Here is a 13,378-nt window from a genome sequence, read left to right on the forward strand (position 1 = left end):
AGTAAGCGATTAAAGTTCATTGATTTATCCTTAGGTGATTTAGTGATTAAATCCCATGTCTTAGGTGATTGACTTGGTCTCCTACCTCTGACATGGTTTTGTCTGTCATCTATCGTTTGTCTTTATCTTCCTAAAGCTTCTTTTTTTATTTTCAAGAATTTATTTTTTTATTATTAATTTTTCTCTAGTGGTAGATCCTTGTCTTTCAAGACTAAACCTAATTTTATAATTATTTTCTGCCAATGCATTTGTCAACTGTTGCTGGGGTTGAAGTGGTTGGAATTTTGAAATTAAAATAGAAATTTTTTATCAAATCTTGTTTTTTTATTGGTGACTGATGAGGAGTACAACGAGTTTGCATTTATTTTAATTGAAAAATATATAATAAATATAATAATCAATAGTATATATATAAATAAATTATCACGACACGTTACAATAAACTATAAAAATTTAAATATCACGATACTATCGTTAAGAATCAAATCTATGGCCACTCGGTGATATGACGCCCTCCTTAAAAATATTAGTTGATGTCTTGTTGGCAATATTTGTTGTATTCTTAATTTCTTATGTGTAACAATTTTAGTCTACTAAACAAAAAGAGTATAAGTTCATAACTATATATCATATAATAAATATTCTAGATTATTATTATTATTCTGAAAAATTTTATAATGTCGTGAATTATAATATCACGTGCTTTGCAATATTATATTTTGTATGTTGCTAAAGATACATAGGACTAGTATAAGTTACAAAGTACAAAGAATAACTATGCAAATAACATGATATTGTAAAAAAATTTCATATTACTACTTACAATTAAATTTGTACTCCATACTATTTTATGTTATTTCATAATATAATACTAGTTACAAATACTCGCAATAAAAAATTCAAATGAATAAAAATGTATGTTAAATTATATAATCAAAATAAATGTAAAACTGCATAATCTTATAACTATATGAGAAAAAGTTGTAAAATATAATATAAATAGTTAATACATTATGTATAAATAAAAAAAATGCAAAAACTGAAAATAATTTATAAGTGTTCATCAAGTAAACTCTGTTCTTATGTAATTACTCAGAAATCATACAAAAGAGGTAAATTGTATTAGACATGAAAAAAAAATTATTAAAAAAAATTGCAGTATTTTATTGGTTCATTAAATGAGTTGGCTCAAAATGCATAAAAAAATCTCAGGAGCTTTGAAACTTTCAGCAACTAATGAGTGGGCCTCCAATAATATTTATATTTGCATAGGAAATTAAAATATGATTTTTGGATTTCTTGCAAGCAAGAGTAAGCTTATACTGTTCTTGAGTCTTGACAATATGAAAATGCAATTATCTAATTATAGGAAATTGTAAAATGCCATCTGTAAAAATATATTATTTTTATTTGTCAAAATAAAAAGTAGCTAGTGTACTATATAGAATATTAATTTATAAGTATTAGTTGTCATGTTAAGTTGAGTTAATTATTTATGGAAACTAAGGATGATTTATCTCAGTCTTTTACAGTTTTACCAATTAGGTGCACATTCGAGTAACGACTGCAAACTTTTTCATAAATTAAAAAAAAAAATACTACGTATCAATTTATAAATCAAATTATATGATATATCAATCATGAATATTTTGTTGATAGTGACAAAATATTTAATTTAATGTGGAAGTTTATATAGGATTGGAATAAATGTTATGTATCTATCGTAATGAACTTTATAACGTTTTTGTGACTCACAATTCTGGATTGAGTGCCGTTTTTTATACGTGGAAGGTGGCGTGCGGTATGTGAATTGAAAATATTTCACTATTTCTGTCCCAATGTTGAAATTATTGAGAAAATAAAGCTCGCAGTTCACACGGGTAAACCGTGGTGTGTGTATATGTATATATGAATTTTTTTATTTTTTTAAAAGAATTTCATGTACTTTGTATAATATATCTTGTTAAATATATAAAGATGTGGGTTCAAATACGAACAACGTATTCCCATAAAAAATGTTGTATCATAGTCGTCCATCATGTTTATGAATGATTGATAATTTTAGTAAAAATTTAGAAAATTAATTTTATAATTGTTAGAAATTTAAATTTACCCTCTCTTATACTAATACTTGTGAGCGTTGATATGATCTCAATTGTGCATATTTTTCTAATGAATTTGAATCAACTTGTGAGCTTAAATGGATTAAATTGCTATCTTCAATGCATATTCCTTGCTTTCTCTATTAGATATGGTTTCATTCTTGATTTGAGTGTTTTATGGTGTTTGTTAGTGTTTTGAAACCATTTTAGATCAAATGCAAAGCAAAGGAACGTTCGAAGGCATGATTGGGAGTCAATATGGATGAAGAATGCTTACATTGAGGTCTCGACGCATCCAGGATCAGATTTGCGTCCAGAGTTTCCAGTGTGCAACGTTGTTGAGCCAAGGTCAGGGCTCGACGCGTCGAGAAATTGCCGTAACAATTTTTGGGAAAATCTTCAAGGCTCGACGCGTCGAGAATCCTGTGACAGCACAAAATTCTGCTGCGCGGAATTACCTATTTTGCCCTTATTTTTGCTCCCACTATAAAAGGCTCATTTTCCCAAAACCCTTGACCTAAGCTGTGTTTTTGGAGACAAAAAGAGTGAGAGTAAAGGGGGTTTTCCTCTTCAAGGAGGCAAGGAGGGATCCACCACTTTTGGAGAAGATACTCACCATCAAGGAGCTACAAGAGCTTTGGAGGGAGAAGGAGAAGCTAGGAAGACTACATTCGGGAGAATTTCTTCCCCTTTCCTTTACTTTCTTAGTTTTTGTAAACTCTTTTGACATTTGTGCTTTAAATTCAATACTAGCCATGAGTGGCTAAACTTATTAGGAATTTTTGGGTGAAAGTTGTTTATGAACCTATTGTGCCTTGTTCTTAATGTTTTAATGTTATGTTTTATATTTGGGTTTTATACTTATGATGCAATTGTGATTTCTATTGTGATGCTTGTGATTAAAGGCCTAAATTACTTGTATCTTGCTATAGTTGTGTCTTGATGGGAGTTAGGGCATGTATTAGAGCACTCACTCTTGCACTTGACTTTTGCACCTTGGGAGAGGGCAATTTTGTTAAGGGATTTCGTTTAGATTGCTTGTTCTTGATTAGTTCCTTATTGTGGGTTTGAATTATGGGAGTAATTCCTTCCCCTTTGTGAAAGCAATCATCCACATTTGTTAGAACCCAAATTACATATCTCACCCTAGTATGGCATTAGGAGACTAAACACTTAAACCCGAAAATTCCCACTCTCTCTATATTGTTTTCATCAACTAAGCTTTCTTTATTCTCATTTATTATGATATTCGCAATCGTCCAAACACCATTTCGTTAGGATTAGCTTCATAAGAATATATTAGTAACTAGTGTTCGGTATGCCCCGTTTTCCTGTGGATCGATACCCCGGAATACTCCGGGTATTTGAATTGTTATGAAATATGCTACAATCAAGCGTCTCATTTTGATGCGGGTCGGGTCGAGTCGGATCAGATCGGGCCGGCTCGGATCATCATGGAAATGTGATATTTATACGCACAAATGGCATACTTATATGTTCAAATGTAATACTAATTCCGAACAAATTTTTTGTTACTTATAATGACAGATGTAATACTTTACATTTCGATTTAAAACTATTATATTTTTCCTTATAAGTGAGGGGGCATTACTTATTATGGAAAATGTAATACTTTTGATGAAAAATATAATATTTTTATATCAAAATGCAAAATTATTACTATATATTTTTCTTCAAAAGTATTACATTTTTCCTTATAAGTGACAAAAATTTTATTCCTAATTAGTACTCCGTATTACGTTTGAGCATATAAGTATGACATTTGCATGTTGATTCAACCCGACCCGACCCGCGTGAGACATCTCACACAAGTGTGACCATTTCTCTTACTGTTCATTTTTCAACAACATTCAAGATCTATCCAAATGCATGGATCATATCAATCATCACTTTTTACGTGAAAGATGTTCTAACCTGAACCCTCTCCATATTTTCTCTACCATCAACTATTAATGAACACCAATGGATATCAATCTTTACTTTGTAGAAAGAACTATTCTCATTTTATCATATATACACGCGCACTTTAACAAGTCAAGACAGTCATTTTCTTTAGGAATAGAAAATTCCAGTTTTCTTTAATGCATTGCATATACTACTATTAAAAGATGTGGCTTACGTTTGTAATGACAGCTGTTAATTATAATGCAAGTATCTTTTTCTGCAGGCTGCTGATGCTGTTATTTTCATAGGGCTGAACTTTTCAATTCATATCAAATTTTGTACCATTAGGCTGTGTTACAGCTCCTTATTCCTCAATTTTTAGATTATCATATAACACATATTTAGATTGTATAAGATTTGATGCATATAAAATTTTAAAAAAAAATGTTAATGACTCATTAAAGTACAGTTGTTCGTATTTATTAATTATTCATTTATTTGTAAATTACTTGATTTTATAAGCAAATATTAATCATTCAAAGCTGAAATCATCTACTTCACACATGGTACAAAAATTTGTGTTTATCATAAGGTTTTAAGTTTAACTTTTAATGGTAGCGGTTTGTTTGTCTTCTTGATTTGAGCCGGTTAGCTGTGAGCAATCTAGGTCGATTTACCTCATTGTGATTATTTTCTGACTAGAGTTATAAGACGGAGTTTACCCAGTGCACAATCTTGAATAATGGCTCTGAGTTTTTCCCATCACCCAACAATTTTGTGCTTAAGTTTTGGTACATAGGTGTAACTTGATAGAGTTTTTTGTCACTTTTGGTCCAACGAGTTTGATGTTATTTTCACTAATGGTGCATGACCTAAAAAATTGTCACTACTGGTGCATTATTATTATTTTCCTCACTTTCAGTCTTTTCCGATGATATCCCGCTAGACTTTATCAAGGGTTGCGAGTGGCCAAATATTATGAGAAAAAATGCCCCCATCTAGCTTGCATGTCTATTGGCTGTGCAACTCATGTGATAAAATTCAATAGAATATCACTGAATTGTGAACATTTAGTATGTAAATTGTGAACATTCAGTATATAAATTGTGAATATTCAGTATGTAAATTGTGTATTTTGTAAGGTGGACCCGAGTCCCTGGAATAATTTGCCAAACTCTAGGAAACAAACATGACAAAAAATAAAGTTGAGAATAAACTGGGCATCTACTCTGGTTTACATCTCTCCATCCCTATCATATGCAAGTAATAAAACAGACAGCCACTTAGCCCAGTGGTCCATGACTAAAAGGGAATGTAAAGAAACAGTCAAGAATGATGAAAGAAAGAAAATATCATGACTGGATTCCTGGGCTAGCCAAGCCAAAATGGCTTCCAATTCCACAGGTTGATGATTTTAAAGCCTTTCAAATCATACTGTTCAAAATAGCGGTAAGGTTATACTCGAGTTACCTGTGCTAAAAACTATCTTTTAGTAAGTCTTTGCATGATAGATAAGACAATTTGCAAGAAAGAGAGACATTTCTTGACCAATGCAGTAAGTTTCCAGCCCCCGCTTTTCAACAGGTGCCATATGGCTGTTTGTCTGATCGCGGCTATGATTTTTCTTTCGTGGCTGCAGCCCTTGTGCTTGATCTCGATGCTTCGGGATTTGGGTTCCTTGTTGGAATGTCGTGGTTGTGTTTTCCCTCGTAGGTCGTTATGAAGGATTTTGGATCATCGGGGGCTCTCTCCACATACTTCCTCACATTGCACTTAGGACTAGTGCATCTGTAATAGCTCCTGCATCACGATTGCAACGTAAAGATTTGTCAGAGGCAAGCTAGTAGAATAGCGCTATATTTTTTACTTTTTTTTTTAGTACTATTGACTCTGTTACAGTATAGTATCTGTTCATAGCTACTTTCTCAACCAAATGAAGCACAAAGAGCCAGTATCACCTCCACTGAGGCTCGAACTCACCCCATCTAATGTGGGGTGCAACCGGGTGCCACTAGACCACAAGGTCTTTGGCGAATAGCGCTATTTCTATTGCTAGCAGGGAGGGAATAGAAGCACCATATGCATAAAACATTGAAGGATTTATAGATTGTTTAATGTTGATTTTGTTATTAATGATGTAACAACCACAGAGGCGTAATGTACCAATAGATCAAAATAACAACCGAGAGATCCTGTCACTGTATTCGATGATTATATTAACTGAGGCTCTTTTGAAAGAGTTTGATCCCATACTAAAAGAATCACACTGCCATTAATAGCATGGGAAACTGTAAACTAAGTGCCAATTCATCTGCCCCTAAATTACGTAAATTTACCTGGGGTACGTATTTCCTTTAACTACCTTCTGCCCATACTTTCGCCAGCGGAATCCATCCCTCGTGGTTTCAGAATCAGTTGTACTCCCGACAACAGTCTGTGTCTCCATTGCACCATTCCCGAGTGTCGCTCCATCGTTGGTTTGGCTCCCGCACTTCCTGGTGTAAATTACTTACAAATGAGATTAATGCCTTAATGAAAGCAATATAAAAAAGAAGAAATGATATAGCATATAGAAATCAAAGCATATTTAGATATAAGGTAAAGTATATTAGGTCAACCATTTGCATTTGCCTTCTATACTTGAATTATATGCATTACTTGCCTTCTTTTTCCTTTTAGTTCATCGCCTTCTGCCTCCAATCCTTGACTTCCTTCTCGATGTATCCCACTTGGAGCACAAGAGTTTTCGGGAGTTGATACCTCACCATGGAATGCTGCAGCAGATGTAATGGGATAGCACGGTGGAGGAGCCCCGCTAGAATAAGTTGAGCGTGTGGACAACATGGTGTTGTTTTTATGCTCGGTGCTAGGTCCACAAGGCTCATTTTGTAGAGTAAGTTGCTCGCTCCTTGCGGGGTTATTGGTTTCATTACAAGTATCCTCAGAGACGAGAACCCCTTTCGGTTGTCCATCCCGCAAGTTGCTTCTTGGAAGCTGAGGCTTAGGGTGGTTATGCTCACCCTTGTACACAATTTCTGCAATCTGATCATCTACTGATCTCTCGACCTTCTTTTTCACGGGGCATTTTGGATGTGTACACTTGTAGTAACTTCTCGGGTACTCGCTTCCCTTAACTTGCTTCTGTCCATATTTCCTCCAATTATATCCATCGCCCGAAAGACAGTCCACGCCACTGGCCTGAAACACAGAACGCTCATCCTCTTCTATGTTCTGCAATGCCATTTTCGAGTTTTCAACCGGTTTTTTTTCTGTTCCTGACTTCAATGATAAACTTTGATGAGCTTCTAATCTGATGTCAGATGGTTTGACTTGGTTCGTCTCCTCAGCTGCTTCGTTTTGCTGACTCGATGTAGAGCTTCTCTAAAAGGAACGAAAAACCATCACCCATACTTTAATTCCCTCACTGTAATACAAAACTTTAATATTCAAGTGAACAAACATTCTTAGCACAGTGCACAAAACTAGCACTAGCACAGAAAAGCGATTTTTTTTTTTAGTACTATTGACTCTGTTACAATGCAGTATCTGTTCATAACTACTTTCTCAACCTACTAAAGCACAAAGAGTCAATATCGCCTCCACTGAGACTCGAACCCACCCCTTCTATATGGGAGTGCAACCAGGCACAGAAAAGCTAATTTAATGTTAGAGATATTAGAAAAAATTTACCAGACACTAACCATGTTTAAATTTTGAGGAAAAGTTGTCTTGGAGAGTAGCTTTGGCATGGGTTTGTATACGATGGTCGGTTTGTCATCTGATTTCAACACATTAGCGGGAGGAGACCAAGCTGAAGTGCCAGGCATCTCGACCTGAGAATACCAAATCTCGAGAGAATAAAAATCATAAAAGAGGGCGTTTCCTGTGGTAGGAACAAAAAAGGGAAGATCTTTGTAACTTGAGATATTACCACCCAGGAGATACCTTTCCACCTAAAGTTTGGTTCCCCGCTGACCTTAATCTCACTGTCTTCGGTCTAATGGCAGCTATGACTGCGGTCTGAGAACAGCCCCCGGTGGATGATCCATTTATTGCACCAGAAAGAAGCTCGGAGAACGGTCTATAGGCAGAACAAGTAGGCCTCGTCGCAACAGGTTTGGCTACCGCAATCTTCTTTACCTCTTTGATCTCCATCTTCAACAAAATTTGGTTACTGTCAACTCATACATGAGATTGAACTAAACGTCCCTAAACAATAAACACTGGCTCTGCATCAGCTATACACTCTTTATCGACTTTAAATCTTTTCTGAAACTAACTAAAAACTCGTCTAATCGGGATAACAACACCAAACTACTAATGCATCACATGATATCTCAAGTTTATTATATTATAATCAAACCACACAGAAAGACTGAATCTAATCAATTAGATAGTCTAATTCATAGCCTTATAAACTCATATGTTTCTCTTTTATTTTTCAATATGGGATTCTTAACAGAATATAAGTATATAACCTCAAATATTACACATGTTTTATGCCGTAATCAATAAATCAAGAACCATCATTCTTTCTCCTCATCCTCCTCGTCCTTCTCTCTCTCTTTCAAATTTTTGGCTACATCTAAGGGGAAATCAATTGAACCTAAGACTACAACTACAAGGTCTTTGGCAAGAACTATCATTCTTATGATGAAACTAATGGGAATTATAGTTTTCTTAAATAAAAAAAAAAGGAATTATCAAACAGAGCCATCTAGGAAGTATTTTCAGAACATCCCAAGCCAAATTCTCCATATTAACATGAAAAACAGAAGCAAAACCTTAAAAATTAAAGCAGATCAAAGCAACAATTGACCCAAAGTTGCTTTTTTAGAAATAAAGGAAACATCTTTAACCACAAACACTTAACCTGAATATCATGTATATATATATATATATATATATATATATATATATATTTTTGGAAAATTGACATTGGAATGATAAACAGAAAGATCAGACTAGCCCAGATTTTACCCAAATGCAAAATCTAAAATCAAATCAAAGCAACAACAATTCACCCAAACTAATCCTTTAAAGAAATTGTGACCTTTTCTTTAACCAAAAAGAGTGAACCTAAATAGCATGCATATGTTCTTTGGGAAAATTAAGATTGGAAATTGGAATGAAAAACAGAAAGACAAGAAAGATTAGACTTACAATGAGGCCTGTGCACTTAACAGAGCTGTAGAAGCATTCAACTTTACCTGCATTAAACAAACCCAGAATCCAACAACAGGAAAAATAATTTAAAAAGGGAGAGAGACACAAATATCTGGAAAATATTTTCAATTTTCAAATTATGACACTAAAAGAACAAATAAAGCCCAGACAGAATCTTGAAATGCTCACCAAGATAAATGCATACACACCAATGACCAAACCCAGAGAGAGAAAGAGAAGAGCAGAAGACTGATACTTGTTGATTTGCACTGTGCAGAAATGGTTGCCCTTATCATGACACTGATGTTTCCTTCATTTTTGTGCTAAAGATTTATGACATTGTGATTGCGACTTGGAACAATGACCTATTGGTTATGGGATTTTGTGAGTGTTTTTCACCAAATACAGCTGTTTAGACCACGGTCCAAAATAACGTTGTTGAAATTTATGAGTTAAAATAATATACTTTATATATTATAATAATGAAATTTTTAAGATAAAAAAATATATTTTATGAGTTATAATAATATACATTATGTTTTAGAATAATATATATTATGTGTTATAAAATGTATGTTACAGTGAATCACTTGAAAAAAAAAGTATGCGAAACAACGTCTATGCAAATAAGTATGGGTGTTTTTCTATATAGGCTTGTTTTTACTTTTATTTTTTGGATTTTAGCTTTGAGCCAAAAGAACCTCCCAAATGAGTGGCCAACTCACTCTATTTTTGGCTATCGGATAAAGTTAATCATTATCTTATTATTATTATTATTATTATTAATTAATTAATTAATTAATGACGATGGAAACCGCAATCCTACACTAAGATCGAAAAAGTGTTAATAACTAGTAAGGACTAAATTCACAATTTTCTAATACAAGAATTATACTCTATACACACTCGAACATTTCTTTTAGGCCATTATTATTTTTATTGAAATACTAAGATTATATACATTAAGACTAATTATGTTCGAAACTGTATTTTTAAGACTTGAACCCGAGACATGTAGACTCCTTAATGGATATTTTTCATTAGTTTATACTCCGTAATTTTTTTTCCATGGTTATATAAAGTATGATCATGCTTAGTTCATAACTTGTAATTACTACATTAACACACTTGGTCATGTGTTACATTTTCTATTAAATTAGTGTAATCATTTAAGATAATTTGGTAATTTTATAGTATTAATTTTTAAAAAAAAATATTATTCAATTTATGATCAAGTTTTAAATAAGAATGGAATATTAAAATTACGAAATCATCTTATAAATTAAAGTTAAATTGATGAAATTGTAACAGATAATCAATGTGGAAATATTTGTCGAAGTCTTAGAGATTTAAAATGATGAAATTAAAATCCAAAATTTTTGACACAAAATAAATGATTTTTTTTTTAAAGGTGTTGATGTGTTATTAGACATCATTTATCCGAAAATGAAATATTGTTGAGAGGGTTGGAATGTTAGTTGAGAAGAGAGATCACGTGCGGGTAATGGCGGGGCGCGCGCGTGCGGGCGGTGGCGATGGTTCAACAACCGTGGAATTGAAACATTGATTGGTAGTTGAACACTTGAGCCTTCTACTTTCAACACCTCATGTGCCTCTCATTTTATTTTTAAAGTTTTTAATTACTCCATAGCTCTATTTTTAATCCCAAAACCAATATGTTTTTTTGGTTGGAACTTTGAAAAAAAGCATACTCCATATTAAGGGTGAGCTCAATTGTGAATGCCTATTTTGATTTTTTTTTTTATGATGAGGGAAAGTCATAATTATTTATTGTCAACAAACGATCACAGAAAGATAAATAAGTCTAAATTGTCTATAGTTGATCGATCCACACTAAGAAAGTAAAAAAGGCGTTCACGCAAGGAGTTGAGTTTGTATCTTTTGGTTAGCAAGTCAACAATCTAACCAACTTTTTTAAAGTTGTCCTATTTTGAGTTTTTTGTCAAGCTAACAAGAAAAGAGAAACTAGAAAAAAAAAGGAAACAAAAAAAAAAAAAAGAAAAGAAAAACAGGAAACAAAAAAATCGTGCAATAATGATGACAACCTGGCGGACATATGAAATGCACACACCCGTTGGGTAAGCTTCGTGTGCAAGACAGGAGATTAGAGCAAACCATTTTTTTATAAAATATAAAAATCATACAATTTTTTTAAAAGAATAACTCGTGAATTATCTCTCGTCTCACATATCTCTTTCAAATCAACATGTTTGTCTAAAAAACTGATAAAACTCCTCAATGAAGAAGCCTTAAATGAAGAAATTAAAATGCATCATAGATAAAAGATGATAGAGAATCCAAACCATAAGATTAAGTTAAAAATTGTTAGTCTTTAACGCTTGAGTTGTGTGATTTGTTGACGCCCTAATAAAGTAAATGCTAATGTTGCGTATTTCTTGAATTAATCGAATGCAATTTTTAATAAAATATGAATATATATAGAACATTTGTTGTAAGGAATAACATTAAAAGAGATAGAGAGAGAATGAATATTATATTTAATCTATAACTTTGATGACATTATAGCATCAACAACTCCATCTTAGACGAACCTCCTTCAAATTCTTCCACATCAAATTTAGATGAGAAGCAAATTCAGAGAAGATATCCCATAGACTAAGCAAATTCAGATAAAAGCCCTTGATATTCTGTCTCAAATCGAGACAAAAGACTTTGTCTCTTTTTTAGATGAAGACGTCTCTTTTTTAGATGAAGACTTCATATTGATCTAAGACGAGGTTTATTTATCATCACTGAAATTTTCTCTTTCTCCCTAAGTTGAAGATAATTTGACCAAATTTCATGATTTCCATATGAAGAAATGTTAATACCACATAAATAGGATGATTAGTTGTTAGGTGGCACAATATTTAAGTAATCTGCATTCCTAAATTACTCAAAATGAAGAAAGAAGAGTACAGTTTTCAAAAAAAAAAAAAAAGGAAAGAAAGAAGAGTACTTATAAGTATGCAATTAGAGGTGCATCTAAATCATTTTGGAGGGTTGAAATGAAAAAGTTGATTTGTTATCCAATAATGCCTGACGTGTCAAGCACTTGTTCAATGCATCGAGAGAGAATTTATCATTTAAGATCTCTAGACAAACAATGTTCATCACACAAATCGTTTGATTCAAGTTGATCATCAACCTTCATCATGAGATAATTTGAAAATGTTTTTCTAATACATTAAAAATGAAAGAAATTAAATCATTTTAATACAATAATAATTAGGAAATGCAAATATTTAAATAATAAACATGTGTCAAGTGTATGCATTTTATGTGTTATCAATCATAAAATATTTTATTGAGGAAAAAGTATTTTAAGATGGTTTTATAGGTAAATATTCTAGACCATTATAAATATTTTCAAAATGTTTTACAAAACTAAATATCTAAATTGTATTTAAAAAAATCTTACTCATTTGCTAATGATATGTGGGCTATATATATATATATAGAGAGAGGAGCTGTTAGTGCCAATAAATGTTTATAAATTTGAGTAACTCCATTCTCAATTTGATAGCAAATCAGGTTACTTTCAAATTAGATTTGAGTCTTATTACTTTATCTCAAATATATTATCTATTACTTTATTATATATATTTTCGTTAAAAGCACATTACTTTATTATATTAAAATTTAATATTAATTAATAAAATAATAAAGTTAATTTCAGCAATGGTCCCCCGACTATGTTGATTTTCTAAAATTAGTCATCGTCTTTTTTGGACAATAAAGACATTTGACTATTGAATTTGTTCCTGGAATGATCCTTCCGTCAAATGAAGGTTAAGTGGACGTTAAATGAAGGGGTAAAGTAGTCAATTAAATGGCTTAGTGTATAATTCATCTTCTTTAATCTCAATTTGATCTCACAATTGAAATCCGATATATCGCGGGGGAATTTCGTTGAAATTATTTGGATAGGGGAGCGGGGTGTGTAATTTGTGAGGTTAGGGGGTAATTATTTGGATAGGGGAGGGGGTGTGTAATCTGTGAGGTTTGGATGAAATGAGGGTTTGGATGTGATCGAGAAATAGTGTTTGTTGTGTATCTATTGTGTAAATGCTCGTGGGAGGGGATCTAGGTTTGCGCGTTCTCGTGGCTGTATTCTGGTGCTGATAGGGCCACTGCTGGGCTTTTTAGTCAATTGAGTTGCTCATGCTGACTGATTCTATTTT

General features: G+C 32.7%; 1 protein-coding gene across 6 annotated transcripts; it reads right to left on the minus strand.

The window, feature by feature from the left end:
* Positions 1-5,197: 5,197 nt before the first annotated feature.
* On the minus strand, positions 5,198-9,502 carry LOC116017900 (WRKY transcription factor SUSIBA2). Of its 6 annotated transcripts, none has more exons than XM_031258562.1 (7): positions 9,363-9,502; positions 9,171-9,217; positions 7,953-8,162; positions 7,709-7,840; positions 6,670-7,388; positions 6,344-6,502; positions 5,198-5,807 (listed from the first exon to the last, which is right to left on the minus strand). In XM_031258562.1, the coding sequence occupies exons 3-7, from the start codon at positions 8,160-8,162 to the stop codon at positions 5,621-5,623; spliced, it is 1,407 nt and encodes a 468-aa protein (XP_031114422.1). In that variant the 5' UTR covers positions 9,171-9,217; positions 9,363-9,502; the 3' UTR covers positions 5,198-5,620. The 6 variants fall into 6 exon arrangements, with proteins under 6 accessions (XP_031114422.1, XP_031114425.1, XP_031114424.1 ...); XM_031258565.1 differs by having other exon boundaries at positions 7,953-8,181; XM_031258564.1 differs by having other exon boundaries at positions 7,953-8,206.
* Between the last annotated feature and the right edge of the window lie 3,876 nt (positions 9,503-13,378).

The sequence above is a fragment of the Ipomoea triloba genome, chromosome 4 (genome assembly GCF_003576645.1).
Source record: "Ipomoea triloba cultivar NCNSP0323 chromosome 4, ASM357664v1".
Taxonomy (NCBI): domain Eukaryota; kingdom Viridiplantae; phylum Streptophyta; class Magnoliopsida; order Solanales; family Convolvulaceae; genus Ipomoea; species Ipomoea triloba.

What these genes read in the sequence shown, in the direction of transcription:
- LOC116017900 (XM_031258562.1), bottom strand. Translation starts at nt 8,162, where the DNA reads ATGGAGATCAAAGAGGTAAAGAAGATTGCGGTAGCCAAACCTGTTGCG. An exon ending in ACCAAACTTTAGGTGGAAAG is followed by an intron (nt 7,841 to 7,952) that starts GTATCTCCTGGG and finishes TGGTATTCTCAG; the next exon opens with GTCGAGATGCCTGGCACTTC. An exon ending in GAACTAAAAGGAAAAAGAAG is followed by an intron (nt 6,503 to 6,669) that starts GCAAGTAATGCA and finishes AATTTACACCAG; the next exon opens with GAAGTGCGGGAGCCAAACCA.